Raw genomic sequence first — 15,163 nt, forward strand, 5'->3', positions numbered from 1 at the left:
AGTTTGTTAGAAGAAAAGGTAGCAAGGGGTGTTAAAGAGAAGCTTCTCCACCAACACCAACACACAGGTAAATAAAACATGTGGAAGGTCCTTGGCATCAGTGGAGAGTTCCTTCAAATGTATATTTGAAGGAATGTGTATATTGTGTGTATACTGTATATATAAAATCTGTTGGAAGAACCAGAAGATTAGCCAATAGGAGAAATTCAGTTGACACAAATGATCCCGCAAATTTTCAAAAATCATGTTTTTGAAGGCATGAAGGCAGATGATAATGTAATAATGTTGGCCCTTTCCCATTGTAATAAAGCTTTCAGTCTAATAGCATATTTGATCCCCAATAATATAAGTTTCCTAGTAATGTAATCAGTTATTATGTTATTGAAGTAGAAATAAAAAGATCCTTTCAAAACATAATGACTGCAACCAGTAATGTAATAATACATAAACAGGACTTGGATTTCTTCGAAATAAACATGTTTTTTTTTGTTGTTTTTTTTTTTTTTTATTGCAGTTTGCTTATCAAAAAATATATACTGGAAGGGATATTAATAAAACATTCTATACAATACTTTCTCTCAGGCATGGTTGGAAAAAAAAATCCTTCTTACATTATTGATAAACTACTACATTATTGGCTTTATTGCATACAGAAAAGGCTAAAATGATCACAGGATAGGAATGTGTTCATTATTGGTTGTTGCAAGGTGTACAGTATATGCTGGAAAATTGATGATAAATTCATGAAAAAAAGGAAAAAAACCAATGTAATATTGTCATTGATCAAAGTATTATTCCATTACTTGTGACTGAATGAATTGTGCTTGTATTACATAAGCTTTGTGACAAAAACTAAATTCTAACAGTTTCACATTTTAATATAAAGATTTGTATTTCTTTAAAATTAAAAACAATTAAAAGAAAACTTATTTATCATTGTCTTAAAGCAGTAAAAAACTTAGAAATATATGTGAAAAACCTTTAAGTGTGCAAGTTTGGGGATTTGGGTCACACATTCTCTCATAGATCAATAAATATCAAATCTTTTGCATTAATATCTCGAATGGCTGGAGGAGGTGTTGCATTCCACTATGCTCGCTGGTCACTGCCCACATAGAACATGCAGACAGTTATTTAGCCTTGTGTTTAAGTGCTTTTTCCTTACAGCCACACATTCTATTGTTCACTTTATCTTCTCAACTACTCGACCATTTAATTGCCCCAAAAGGCAAAATGGAGTCAGGGAAAGGTAGTTCCAGGCAAAAGTAGGGGATTGATCATGGTGACTCACAATTTTCCCTCATGGCACTAAATCTTCAGGAGCATTGATCGGCGTTACCTCCTTTACCAGATACCGATAGTGTTGGATTGGACAATAGTGTCCTCATAAATCGTGGTAATGATTTCTCAGAAAACTGAAATGGTAATCCAATAGGAATCATTAAGCTTGTTTTAATTGTTCTCCTCCCCGGAGGATGCACAGACCAAAGATACCCGCAACTGATGCTATCTTTAGTGTAATTTGTTTGAGGTTGTACAGCAGCAATATATTTATTTGTTTACATGCTTTATTGTCTTTCCTCACAAACAAGTGAGAGTGCTTCCCAGATCTTACTGATGTCGTTTTCATTAAGCTCATTTTCACCATGATTTGAACAACTAAGTGTTAAATTGAGAAAGCGTATAAAATGCATTTCTTTGAAAGTCTTTTCAAGAAGTTCCTTGAAACGATAACAAAAAACCCAAAAAAGGCACTCTATGCGCCGCATCATAGTGAGTCTATTTTTACACACCAGTCATTACGGGAATCTGCAGCAGCAAATAGAGAGAAATGTGTTAGGAAACCTGCGCAGATCTATAATGTCACCTCTCCTTTTCATATTTCCATCACAACTATATAATTATGATTGGATTCCTCCCCAGTTTCTCGGCAGAGGTGGTAACATGAGCGGCGTTGTGATGGCCGTGGTGGAGGTTAAAGGAAAGACAGTCTGCAGGCCCGACCTCGGCGGAGCGTTAGAGTCAAACACGCCGCCTGGTTTGTGTATCCTTCTCCCACAGCTGCTAGAACCGAAGCACCGGGCCAGGGCCCTCGCTTCTGCTCACACCTGTCCGCCACTTTATATGACACTGCATCACTTAGTAGAACACACACGGTATATAGACCTGTTTGCTGTGGTGCATCATGACTGCAGAAAAAAAAAAAACGCCGAGACCTTGTAAAGTTAATACCAAGAGGGCTCTAACACAGAGTTCATGTTTGCTGTCTCCTATCCCACACACCTCTCTGGCCAAATGCAGGAGAACTCCGGGGATGGCGCTACATTTTTAATGAAAGCAGAGTGTTTGATCTGCCAATGTTTATCTTCTTTGATGTTAACTGACACAGCAGAGAGCAGCCAGCTCCCAATGTACTCCAACATGAGGACAGATTAATTCATTATCACCTAACAGGGCAGACTGGTGGCTGAGAAGTTCATCCTGGAGGTTCGATCTGGTCTTGAATAGAACTTTCCAACACATTGTTTCTTGGTTTCTGCTGTGTGACTCCTCTGGGGAAAGGCGCATGAATGCAAGCGATGCATACACAAAGGCATGTGGGAACAAGGAGCGAGAACATTTTAATTAGGTTCTGTTTCACAGGCCCTGCATTGTGTGGAGCAACTCCTCTAAGTACTTTGTGCCTCAGACCTCCTCATTGTACCTCCAGCTTGTCCTTTATTTCGTTTGCATTTTATTATTAGACTGAAGGTGAATGGGCAATAAAGGGGATCACTTGTCAAATTAAAGAGACAACATGCAGGCAGGAATTTCCAGGACACCACTGTATCAAGTCACTACAACAGATCCATATCAACGCCGGCGTCCCAGGAGAGTACACAAACAAATATGGAAACCAGTGCATAATTACTCAACAGTGCTGGGGTTGCACAGGCACGTGCCTGCTAATTTTATGCTACACACATCTGTGTAGGTGTGTATTAGCCGTGTTCCTTCATGTATCTTAATCCTCAACAGTCCCTTCAGGAGTTTTTCCACTAGTGTGTATGGATTTTAGACAGCTTTCACCACATATTGGCAACCTTATTATCTACAGTCACTACATCTGTTTTTACAACCATTTAATATTTTATCTTTGTTGACCCATGATGTCTTGAGTGCATTGCTGTTGATCTACCTTGCTAAAAAAAAAAAAAAAAAGTGCTACCAGCAAGATCTCCACACCAGTCCACTGAGATGAGTTATGTTTTCTCATTTTCGGAGGTCACCAACAATAAATAAGCTGTCAGTAGGATGAAGTGGGTGTCAAATCATACAAATAGACTGAGGGTGAATGTATGCTTCAGGGCCCAGTGAGTTCCACCATGAACAGGGTTTAAAAGCACTTAATTATCATAAGCTGGAGCACGGAGCAAGTGTTAGGTGCCTTGGGGCGACCTCAGAGACAGTGACAACAGTCCGACGCAGGCTACATGAATTAGAAATCGGGCTGTGACGGGGGCCAACATCAGATATGCATTAGTGGAACAAGAAGAGTTTGCAGTGGTAGCTAGCCGCCAGACTTCATGAAAAAGAAATGATGCCGGCCTCACAAATATATTACACATAATGTCTTTTCCTTTATAGAAGTCATCAAGCTTCGTAACGCTTTATCCATTAGGAGAACAGAAATGCTTACAGTGTTGTATCATTACATTTTACAAATGCGGGTGATGCTTTATGAAAAACAGTAAATCCCACCGTAGATCTGGATGTCCCGGCCTCATTTGTTAATCACATTACTGTTAATTAATGACGCAATTCTTCGCGGCGAATGCTCGACTGTGTGTATTGACTCGCATGTGGGAATGAAATTGGACGTGGAACTCGGGAGTAAAGCAGTGAGACACGCTTTAATCGCTATGCTGTGAGGACGAGCCGAAGAGAAGCAAAGAGCAGTAATAAATAAATAAATGCAAAATGTATCGATAGTTTTATATCATTGTGAAATGGTTTACAAGAAAATATTAGAATTACAGTCAGAATGATTTATAATCTATTGTTCGGGCTAAGGCAGTTTAACTCCCTGCCCCTATGAATATTAACTCTCTCCGTCTCTTTTTCATGCTCACACTCACACATGGAAATGCAGAACAGACTAGCACTGCTCCTTGTCTAATTTTTCATGAAGATAGCCGTTTTTATGCTAATTTGACAGCTGCATTCATTTTCAGCCATTCTGGCAGCAATTTATTTCCAAATCTCATACTCATTCCTTCACAATTGTGCACACATGTACACACTTTGTGTCACCGGCATATTTTTCTCTGTGTCCTGGCAAGCAAGGTATTAATACATTATTCTAATCTGAAAACACGAGACACAACAGTGAATATAAGCCGGGGGAGACTTCCTTGGGTATTATTATTCTTCATTATTGCTAAAGAAGGACTTCTTTCCAAATATCAGTTTGACTTAGTGACAGGCAGACTGCTGCGAGGCATTCTCTCAGGTATAGACACCTCTCTCTCATTTCCCATTGAAGGCCGTTCTCAGTTCTTTCATATGATAAAAAAAAACAACGTAATATGTCTGTGTATATTCCCATTTGTGCAAATAGAAGGCATTTAAGTGCACACGGATTTAGGTCGACAGAAATTGGTCATATAGTGCGTCATGTGAACAGCATGAACTGATGAAGCCAAAGAGCAAAGCGTCTTCAAAGGCATATGACTGGATCCAGTCGACCTCGTTCTGTTCACATTACTACAACAAAGAAATGCAGCAAGACAGGAAATGGCTGGTTTGGAGGTCACAAGAAGGGCTTCGCGGGACCAGCCAGTCAATATTGGTGCAGGCTGCGGCTGTCTTCCGGGCTGCTCTTCAAGTGCAAAAGACAGAAAGGTGCCCGTTTCGCACGCTGGGTGCTTCGGCACGAGGGGCACCACCGCATATTCACCTGTTTTCACTTGCATCTCTGTCCTCTCGAGGTGAAGCAGTGAAACTGAGTAACTGTGCAGCATCATGAGGAACGCGGCCTCGGTACCTGCCTCCCTCGTTTTTGCTGAATTTTCTCCTACTCATGAATTGACATGAGTGTACTTAAACTCTCAGACGGGGCTGAGAGCTGTTCAGGAGTGATATGTTGCTCAGTGCTTTGCAAACTCATTACTCAGCACAATAACACTTCAGCTCTCCGTACACATGGCTCTGATGCCGACGTTCCTACGTTATTAATGTTTTTCTGTTGACAGGTGATTTACGTCTATTTGATGTTCCTCAGAGAGTGTGTACCATAATCATCTGCTTATTCTTCTTCTTCTTTTCCTTTGCCTCTCCAGCGGGAACAACATACATATTTGGGCGAGATGGTGGACTGATTACATACACATGGCCGCCAAATGACCGTCCGAGCACGAGGGCGGACCGACTAGCCATCGGCTTCAGCACACACCTGAAGGACGCTGTCCTGGTGAGGGTGGACAGCTCCTCCGGTCTCGGAGACTTCTTGAAGCTCCACATTGTAAGTCAAGAACATTTTATTACATCATTTCAAGTGCTGCAAAAAGTATTTCATTTGCAATGTTTTAGAGCCAGATAACAAAGGTTCCTTTGTGAGAGTGGGTAACATGAACCATCACCAGGTGCGGTTTGAAACCCAGGGCAGGGGTCATTGTTGCTTTCAAGTCAGCGCAGTTGTGTCCTTCCTGTCCAGTGGTCATGTTATTAGAACATTAACGGCACTCGTGACACCGATGGAGCACACGTCCTAAATTGTGGCACATTAGTGTCACTTTGTTATCCTGAGGCGGCTACAGGAAGCTGGTTTACTGACCAACTAAAGCCACTTTTATCCAGTCTGTTACACTGCACTTCTTTGTGTAGTTTAGTTTTTTTTTTTTTTTTTTTTTTTTTTGCAAAGCACTATGCGCCATTGTGCAGGTGGTGCACAATATGTGCACCATTTATTTGTCGTGCACACATTTACCCATTAAAAAAAAAGACAAAGTTGTATGTATTCCAAAACTTCAGTGACTCAGTTTACTACTGAGTGTCTGGTTGTTTCTCATTCATTCAAGATGTTCTTGTAAATAATGCATGTAGTATAGGAAGCCTTTAACTGATTTAACGGTTGTGTTGAACGTGTTGGATACTGTTATCACTGAAGAAGAAAGTAAATCTTGATTAAATAAGTGTAGCATGCGTGACAAACACTGTGTTAATGTGTACCGACAAGGAGCCCGTGCTTCCTCACCTTCGCTTGTCTGCGCGTTCTGGCTATTACGGTGTCTGCAACGGGAAGAGGAGGGAAATGATGCCGTAATAAGGGCTGGTTCCATACGCCGTGTCTCTGACCTGGACATAATTGCGCAGCCTGCCACATGACCTTCCTCTTGCTGACACCCACTTACTGACAACAACGCTGATGCTGGCCAGGAGCATGTAGGAACACACACACACACACAGCCACAGACCGGAACACATACAGACATGAAATTGGTCTTGAAGTTTGCCTCAACCCCAACTGCCCACACACTGAGATTCACACATACAGTAAGCACACAGTGACATAAGCAGGCTTGTCCTGAGGACACGGAGCCACTGTGATGTTGTTCTCATAAGACACCTCCATGCTTACTCGGTGTTGGAAGTGTGTGTTTTTTTTTTCTTTTTCTTGTTTTTTTTTTTTTTTACCTCGTTTGCCTCAAGGCTAAGCGAGTTTTAGCCCCTAGTTTAAATTCAGGTGTAGCTGGCCTATTTAAAAGGATACAACCTATTTCACACACACCATTTATCGCTAAATGCCACACAGGGACACAACAAGATGTTCAAAGGGACATAAATTGGAATATGGTTGTAAATTGACAGATGTGCTCACTCAGATGTGAGAATGCTCCACGGTGGTCCTTGTACGGCTTTCTGGGCTTCATTCCACAAGCCTGAAAAACACCTGAACAGGGACTAAACGCGAGACATTTCCGTCATGTGCTATTTTTATGAGCACAATAAAAAAAATAAAAAATAAAAAAACCCAATGTCTGTATATGATTTGATTGCATAGATATGGCTTTGTTTGTAATGAAATCAGACAGCAGAGCTTCACGAAGCAACACGCCCATCCTGGAACTGAATTAGTCGGCATACAAATTTGCTTTTACAATTTGCACTTGTGTTCATTTATTTCACGCACATTTGCGATTGCATTTGAATATCACATAGTTGATTATTATTTGTGATAGCAGGTGAAGGGGAATCGGTTGAGATGCTCCAGCTGGTGCTTTGCTACATATTACATTGTGTGCTCCTTCCTGTGCATTTCAGCATCTCTCCTTTTAGTGCTGAAGTCACAGAATGCAACGAGGTGTTTTCCGAGAAAATACAAAGTTCATTTCTAAGTGGAAACAGAAGCAAATGGCCTCAGCCTTCATGCCAGGTTTTAGATCCACTGTGTGCAAGTGATGAATGTAAGAGGTTAGTGACCTGAACTTCACAGACAGGAGAGGTGAGAGAGGGGAGTTTCGCACAGTATAACAAGACAGAGAGATCATGTCGCTACAACAGATGCACGCATGGCCTCGTTGATGAAATGTGTAGTATTCCATTGACATTTTGCAGGCAGGAAATGTTGATAAGGCATGTTCTTCTTCCAGCAGGGGCAGTGGGTTGTGAGAATCTCCCTCACCTCTCGCATCAGCAATCTCCCTGAATGCTTCAATTTATTTATTTATTTCCTGCACATTAATCTGGGAGCTTTGTGAAATGTTGCATTTCATTAAAAGAAAAATGTGTGGAGCTGTGAGGAGGAGAGACACATGAAGGGGAACACAAAAGTCATGCTCTTGGGTTTTGTTCCTCTTGTTGTTTAAGAGGAGCAACAAACCTGTTAAATACGCAAACAACGTGCAGCGCTGGTGCAAAGACTTCTGACTTTTTTTTTAAGCAGGTTGCAACAGTGTTTGATAAAATGCTAGTATTAAATACAATAATGTTTTCTGAAATATCACGCATCTTTTAAAAGATTTGTTATGATAATTGACAGTAAGATTTATTCACTACAAGGGTCATACCTTGAGGATGATATACATTATATCATGAACCTGGAACACTTTATGACAAAAACCTTTTAGATATGCGCTCTATGCCCTCCTTATCCATCAAAATATGTGTTTTATTAGCACTCTGTTAAACCAAATGAGCTGTGCAAAATTTCTACTATGATGCTTTTGTTATGCAAGTTTAGCTGTTTTTTTTTTTTTTTGTGCTGAGAAAAATATTGGTCTTGTGGAACTATTGGATTGTGCTTTACAAGTAAACTCTGTAGCCTAATTTTAAGCAATACTATCTTGGTTGTTAGTTTTCCTTGAGTTTATTTAAATATCCAATTTTCTGAAGTAATTGCAATGAAAATATTGTTGATTTCTATTATTGAATATGCATAAGTCAGTTCTGGAATTGGAGCGCATTTCTCAAACAACGTCTAATGAGACTGATTCCCAGTGGTATTCCCCTTATTCCTTTCAGTTTCCTCTGGTCTTAGGAGGAGCATATCTTCAGCTGTATGAGATAGGATTAGACCAGATTTCAGTATTTACCCCCCCCCCTCCTGCTCCATCCTCTACATCCCTCTCCCCCCTAATCTCATGCTCCCATTTCATGATGACAGGAAACCCAGCGGGGCTTGAAGGACGCCATCTCAGCTCACACTCTCAAGAGGGAATTTTCTGAGTAATATGTGGAGACTGTGATTTAAATGCACCTCAAAGGAGTTGTGATCCTTCCCCCGCCTCTCCTTTCCATCGCAGATAAAGACAATGACTGTGAAGTCAGCGAACCATCAAATGTATGACAATCACTTTCCTCAGGCTCATTACTGTAGAGCACATGGAAGGACGAGATTCATAATAATGTTCCCACCGTTTCTCCAATTATGGTGATTTTCTACAATCCCTCTCACGTTTGGTGAGGGGGATTGTAGGTGAAGCATATTCATGAGGCAACTCGAACAAGTATCCCATGTAAATGTGAGACTTGCGTGTGTTCTAGCAAGGAATCTATGTACATAATTAATTGCACTGTGGCGGAAAGTCAAATCCAGGAAAATATTCACAATGACATTATGCAAAGCAAGGAATTATGGATGTAATGATCCTTGGTGGTTCTATGCAGCAGGGGTAATCCGTACAGAAGAGGAATTGGTACAGAGTTAGCAGGGTGTTGGTGTGTGCTGCCTTCTATTTCAAACATGTTAATGTTAATACAGTTTTATGTCACTTGTGCAAAATTTGGCAACACACTGTTGAAGTCAAGGTTTGTTTTACATTACTATCTTATCCCCCACAATAAAAATATCACTTATATTTCTCTGCAAAAACAGGGACAGAGTTATGTTATTGGAAATCTATCTGTATATTTTTTGGAGGTCATAGACCCGCTGAAATGAAAGCTTTGCAGTTGTTTTCTTCCTCCTTTTTGTGTTTTCAATGAGCAATGGTGACACGGACTGTCACGGGCCCTCCTCAGTCTCAGGTGGGGCCCCCAAGGGCCCGCTGAGCTTGTTTTGTGCAGGCACTCAATCTCTGTGTGGGGGTTGGGGACTATTCGAAGCACTTTTCTCCTTCCCGTCTTCTAATTGCATGCATCCCTTTAAAAAAACACAAGCAATGAAGGCACTCCAGCTAAGACAACAACACTGTGAAGTTAATATATTCCATAGAGCAGAGAGGATGGTGGAGAAATAATGACTTCTCTTGTGTAGCATTGCTCCCCTCGGTCCTCCTTTAGCTGACTACCAGAAAGGGGGCTCTTCTTCTGATGGAACACACCTTTAATTGCAGTTTCAACTCCGGCTCTCTACCCTATTAATCATGTAAAATGGCTCGAGAAGAGAGACTACCAGGTCCACTGTCTGAGCATTGCCATTTTTAAGAACGAAAATGTCAACCTTTATGTGTTTTTGCTGTTCGCCCTACGTGTTGGGCTCTGCTTATTCTCAATCGCGTGCTTCATTAAGTGAATATGGTGCAACCTGATTTGACGCTACAGGTGAAATCGTTACCGGGGAGAGGTGCTGCAGGTCTCGGGAGAGAGCCGGTGTCACGCTATCCCCAGTACTCCTATTAAAACACCTGCTCAGAGAAAGGATCTTATTCTCATATACTTCCTATGTTAGGGTCTCAGACCCAGTAATTACCTGTTATGTGAGCCCTGCGCAGAGACACAGACGGGACTTGCATGCAATACCCACAAGATTCACAAGTATGTAGTTGATCTGTCCTGCTCAGTTATGGTTTATCAATGAATTATTTGTAATGTCCAGACCTCATGGATGGCTAGCATTATTATTATTAGAGTAAAACTGGAAATATTAGCGAAATGCTGATTTTCCTTGCAGAATTCCACTTACATCTAGAAGGTATTGTCATGTTTGTACGGTTGTCCCCTCTTGGTTTGGAAAACTGCTTTCCATTCCCATTACTTGAACTCTTGTTGCCATGGTGACTATTCCAGTAAAGGCCTGGACAACTGCCATGATAATGATGTGCAATTTAAGCTGATTTGAAATTATTAACAGCATATTATATCTGAGCTAAAAATGCCTTATTGCATCTATGTTCCCTTTGCTCAGGGCTTAATTATGCTTAAAATTGGCAAAAAAAAAAGTGCAAAGGAAATCAAGGAGTTCTTCCTTCCAGGACGGTGTTGGAAATGACTGTTTTGAGAGTTGACTCTTGCATGAATCACTGTTCGTGCACGCACTGCAACTTTATGTGAAATATGTGGAAAGCTCAACAAACAAAGTTATGAGTAAGTGTTTAGCTTCTAAGTGTCCAAGCACGGGTTTGTTCCCCATGACATTATTCATCATTTAACTGATGCACTCCAGTGAACAAAGGGTATGAGTAAACACATCCATCTTGCAACTCATTTGACTTCCCATAGTTTGTGCTGACACAAGTCACTCTCACTTCTTCAATCTGCCTGGCTCACTGGGACAATATCGTAAGACAGCAGGAGCCGTGAACCCTCTCCACTTTCATCAAAATGGTCTAAAAGCAACGGAGCATGTAATCTGAGAACCTTCAGTAAAATACAATAAGCAGCAGGGGGGCAACATTTTATTTTTCCTCCGTTCAAGCACATTGTTTTTGCTTCGTTATATCAAGCCTTGCACTTTTGGAGAAAGTGATTTTTCTGTTTATCACTGCATTTCTCTTGCGGCAGCAGTTAACCAAAGGAGGAATACCAGTAATCATGTCTATGGTTGTGTTAGAGGTTGATGTGTAATACAGATCCACCTCTTTTCTAGCGTGCGATGACATATTATATTCACAACTGGATGCTTTTTTTTTTCCTTTCAAGCTTTTTCCCCCGTGTGTCTGTCACTGCACTCAGAACTGAAATTAGCTAGTCAGTAGTTTGGCAGTTTTTGCAGTATTCTGTGCGGTAAAGTACTGATAATGGTGCTGTAATGGTGAGTTAATTGCTGACCATGATGAGGACAGAGCACTGAGAGGAAAGGATGGGGGAGCTTCACTGACCTCATTTAGTCCCTGAATGTTGATTCAGTCTCACAAACACGGAGGAGGACGGGACGGCAACACTGACAGGTTAATACCTGCATGTCTGTGCTCCTCAAACGGCTAAGCCATAGAATATAAGCCTTAATTGTTTAAGTGGAGATGAATGGTGTTAATGGCGCTGGTAAATATAGCATTGATTTTATGTCAGCGGTGACCAATGGTGGCGAAAGCCTGCACACGGGAGCGAACGGCCTCCGCTCTCCTTTAGTCATAGACGGGACAAGTATTCGGCTCGGATGATGTACCTGACCTCAAAGAATCAAATCTCATCATCTCCATATTGAGAAGGGACAGCGCCAGAATCACCATTACTCATCTTTCAATTCCAATCATTTCTCAATTTGTTCAAGCTCTTTGCCACTACAAAGCCAAGTGGTCCATGAAGAGGAATGAGTGTGTGCGGAGGAGAGCGAGAGGAAGATATGTGTGTATGTGTATTTGAGAGGGCAGGACAATAAAGTGTCTTCACTTTTATTAGTGTAACAAATCACAGTGAGTACAGCTTGTCATTCTCAAAGCTGTACATCAATACGTTATGGGCCTGCCTCATGCAGAGCCGTATTGCCATGGCTAACATGGGGTAAATTAGATTTCACCATTAATGCTACACTGCCAGGCAGGTTTGCTTTTTTGTCATGTTCGTCATATTTTTGTTTTTTTGCTATTAAAATTCGATGGATGTGTTTCTGCACCATCTCTGACGTCCCCGTGCACTCGCAGTGGCTGTTTACCATTCAGCCTAATTTCTTTCCCCTCATCTCACCATCACATCTCATCCATCCTTCAGTCTTGTGCCGTTTAAATCGAAGCTTAAATGGTAAAAGTCATTTGTCAGCATCCAGATCGTGCAGCGGAAAGATTGTGCGTGTGTTTGTGTGCTTTTGGAACCGGAGCGGAGCAGCATGGAGTCACCATAGTTGTTGACTCTTGACACAGCTGCCCCAGGCCTTAGGGTGGGATAAAAATAGTCTAACTTTTTCTCCTTCCGTTACAGTGAGCACAACCACAGCATCTCACTACTACCCCATATGGGGCTTATTTTCAGTTGTATCATTATTACTTGGAACATTTTAATTTGCATCATTTCAACAAATGACCAACACAGCCGAATCCGATAAAGAATGGAAATAAAGCATAAACATGCTTTTGTCAATTTAAGTCACAATTGTTTTATGACAGTGATTGCTCTGCTGTTTTCCTCTGCTTGTACCAATTTCAGGTTCCCCAAGGGTGTAAACATTCAGCTTTGATTAGTGATTTGAAAAATCTACAGTGCTTCTCAGCTCAACATAGATACACGTTATTTTGAGTTATCGTTTCAATTAAAGTCATTAACTACAGCTTTGTTTTCAGCAGAAGGGATGCTGATCACATAAATGCAGAATACTGATAAACGCTGCTCACACTAGTACATAGAATTTATACATGGCGGTGGCTTTACCTGTAAATTAGTTGGTATCACTCATAATAATTTAGTGAAAAAGCCCCTTAGACAAAAATAAAGCATTGTAGTGAATAATTTTCCATGAAACCTAACTTTACAATATTAACTTTAACTAAATAATATGTCCATGTTGAATATTTCAGTTCACCTTGTGCAATCTAAGTTGTATTAAGTGCACTTTATGTTAAAGGACAAGTCAGGATACATCAGAGCAAATTCTGATTGAAGTGGTCCAATCCTTAAATGACTCCTTAACTAATTTACATGCATCTCTGTCAAGGAAAAAAAAAGAATCAGGTCACATAATTGTTGTTATTGGTGCCCTATCATCAATGACTTCCACAATATAAAAGACCGCAATGAAATATTTATAAGTTTACTTGCTTTGTCCAGGTTCAGTTAATTACCTGTTTCACAGCTGCACAGCTCTCATCTCCGGCCCCCAGTGCTTCCCACTCAAGTATGTAACCCATACACAAACATAATACACATAGACATGCTGTTTTTAATTATGTGCTGCAGTGGAAACATTTTGGAGCATGCCAGACGAGGTGAACTGGTTCGCGCTGCTGGCATTCTACCTCGCATAACTTCAGTCCTGATTTATAGCTTCTCTTTTCTGTTTTATTTTTGTAACTCTCTCGTAATTCACAGAGAAAAAAATATTATATATTCTAGGAACACGACTGTGGCGCACCTTGTTTTTTTCATCCTTTGCCTTCACCAATAGGTGGCACATTCTCATGAAACATTAAGTGTAAATGAGCGACAGGAAGCGAAAGAGATTGAGAGGGAAGACGTATCATATGGAAATCGGCACAGCTGAGCGGGCCTGGTGAGGTGGGGAACTGTATCCACTTTAAAGATGTCTCAGGCTTCTGAGTAAGCAACCACACTGTCAGCAGAAACATTCATCTTCCTCTTGTCCACCGTTTTCATTTATGAATAATGGATTTAGTGGCTCTTCTAATATCCTTCTAGTCAATAATGCTAAGGATGGACTGGGAAATGAAGAGATCTTACTTCCAATTAGAAGCTGAGCAACACTTGACAAGGTATTGCAAGACTGATGTGTATTTTTTTTTTTTTTTCGTTTTATTTTATATTTATTTCATGTCCTCCTGGGGCAGGCTGTCTGGCCAATGCCTCGTCTTTCAGCCATGTAAGCGAAGAGCGCTGCAGCAGGAAGTCCGAACCGAGCCCCTGGTTACAGAAAGTTTCTTCCGCAGCCTCATCAAAGGCGCAGAGGCTTTGTCTGTGAGAGAGGACTCGTGTGCATTGGAATATCTCCACTAATAGAAGAGCTGTGCGGCCAAGTTCGGCGGCGCTGCCTTTTGCAAGAGCAAACAATCCATGACGTGTCAGCTGCCTCCATGTGCAGCAGAGCTCACACGGGGAGATCAAACAGACAGGCACATGTTGTTGTTCCTTTGTCCTCCTCCATCCCTCAGGTAAGCAGATGAGGTGAGGAGGACACGCCTGGATCTGTGGCCTCATTCTGCTCAGTTTATCAGCCGTGCCGCACGCCTTATCTCCGGAGACGAGAGAGATGTTTCAGGGAGAGGGCTTGAGTCTTGTTTATGTTGCAGTAAACGTTGCACCTTAGAAGAGGTGCTAAACTTTACGGCTCATTCTGTGGATCGTCTAAGTAGTTGGTATGAGTGATGATTTGGTTTGCTTTTCCCAGAAGGGCGAAGCAAACACCTTGACAACAGTAATTAAAAGTGCATGTGAGGCCTAATTCATTTTCTTCTCGTCGTCTCCTCCCTTCACTTGGCCTAATAAATCAGTTATGCTTGAAGTGGCTGCTTCCCCCTTAACTCTTTAACTCACCAGTGCATTTTGCGAAATAGCCTTGTGTCTGACAAGGAGCTGCTATAAAAGATGTAGAAAATTGTTGTGGGAATTGTACGTCTCTGCTGGATCCAGACTGGGCTTAACACTTGAAGTCAAAGTTTTAATCTCCCTTTAGCACTGGAACATTTTAATGTCCTATCAGGTATAAAACCCCCATGTAACATTTGAAGAGTGTGCTACTTTGGTGTATGTATCTTTTGCACTTATTACTTTATAGGACTTAAACCCTGAGGGGAAAAAAAGCGATGTATATGAAACGAAGGCCATTCAGTTGGCCTAATAGGATTAAAGCATGTTTATG

General features: G+C 41.2%; 1 protein-coding gene across 38 annotated transcripts in view; it reads left to right on the forward strand.

The window, feature by feature from the left end:
- Positions 1-15,163, forward strand: part of LOC115398907 (neurexin-1a) — a 248,292-nt gene that overhangs the window by 159,590 nt on the left and 73,539 nt on the right. For all 38 annotated transcript variants that reach the window (XM_030105923.1, XM_030105925.1, XM_030105945.1 and 35 more), the window contains one exon: positions 5,322-5,503. In XM_030105923.1, the coding sequence (XP_029961783.1) occupies positions 5,322-5,503 (182 nt within the window). The remainder of the gene's footprint in view (positions 1-5,321; positions 5,504-15,163) is intronic.

The sequence above is a fragment of the Salarias fasciatus genome, chromosome 13, assembly GCF_902148845.1.
Source record: "Salarias fasciatus chromosome 13, fSalaFa1.1, whole genome shotgun sequence".
NCBI classification, from domain to species: domain Eukaryota; kingdom Metazoa; phylum Chordata; class Actinopteri; order Blenniiformes; family Blenniidae; genus Salarias; species Salarias fasciatus.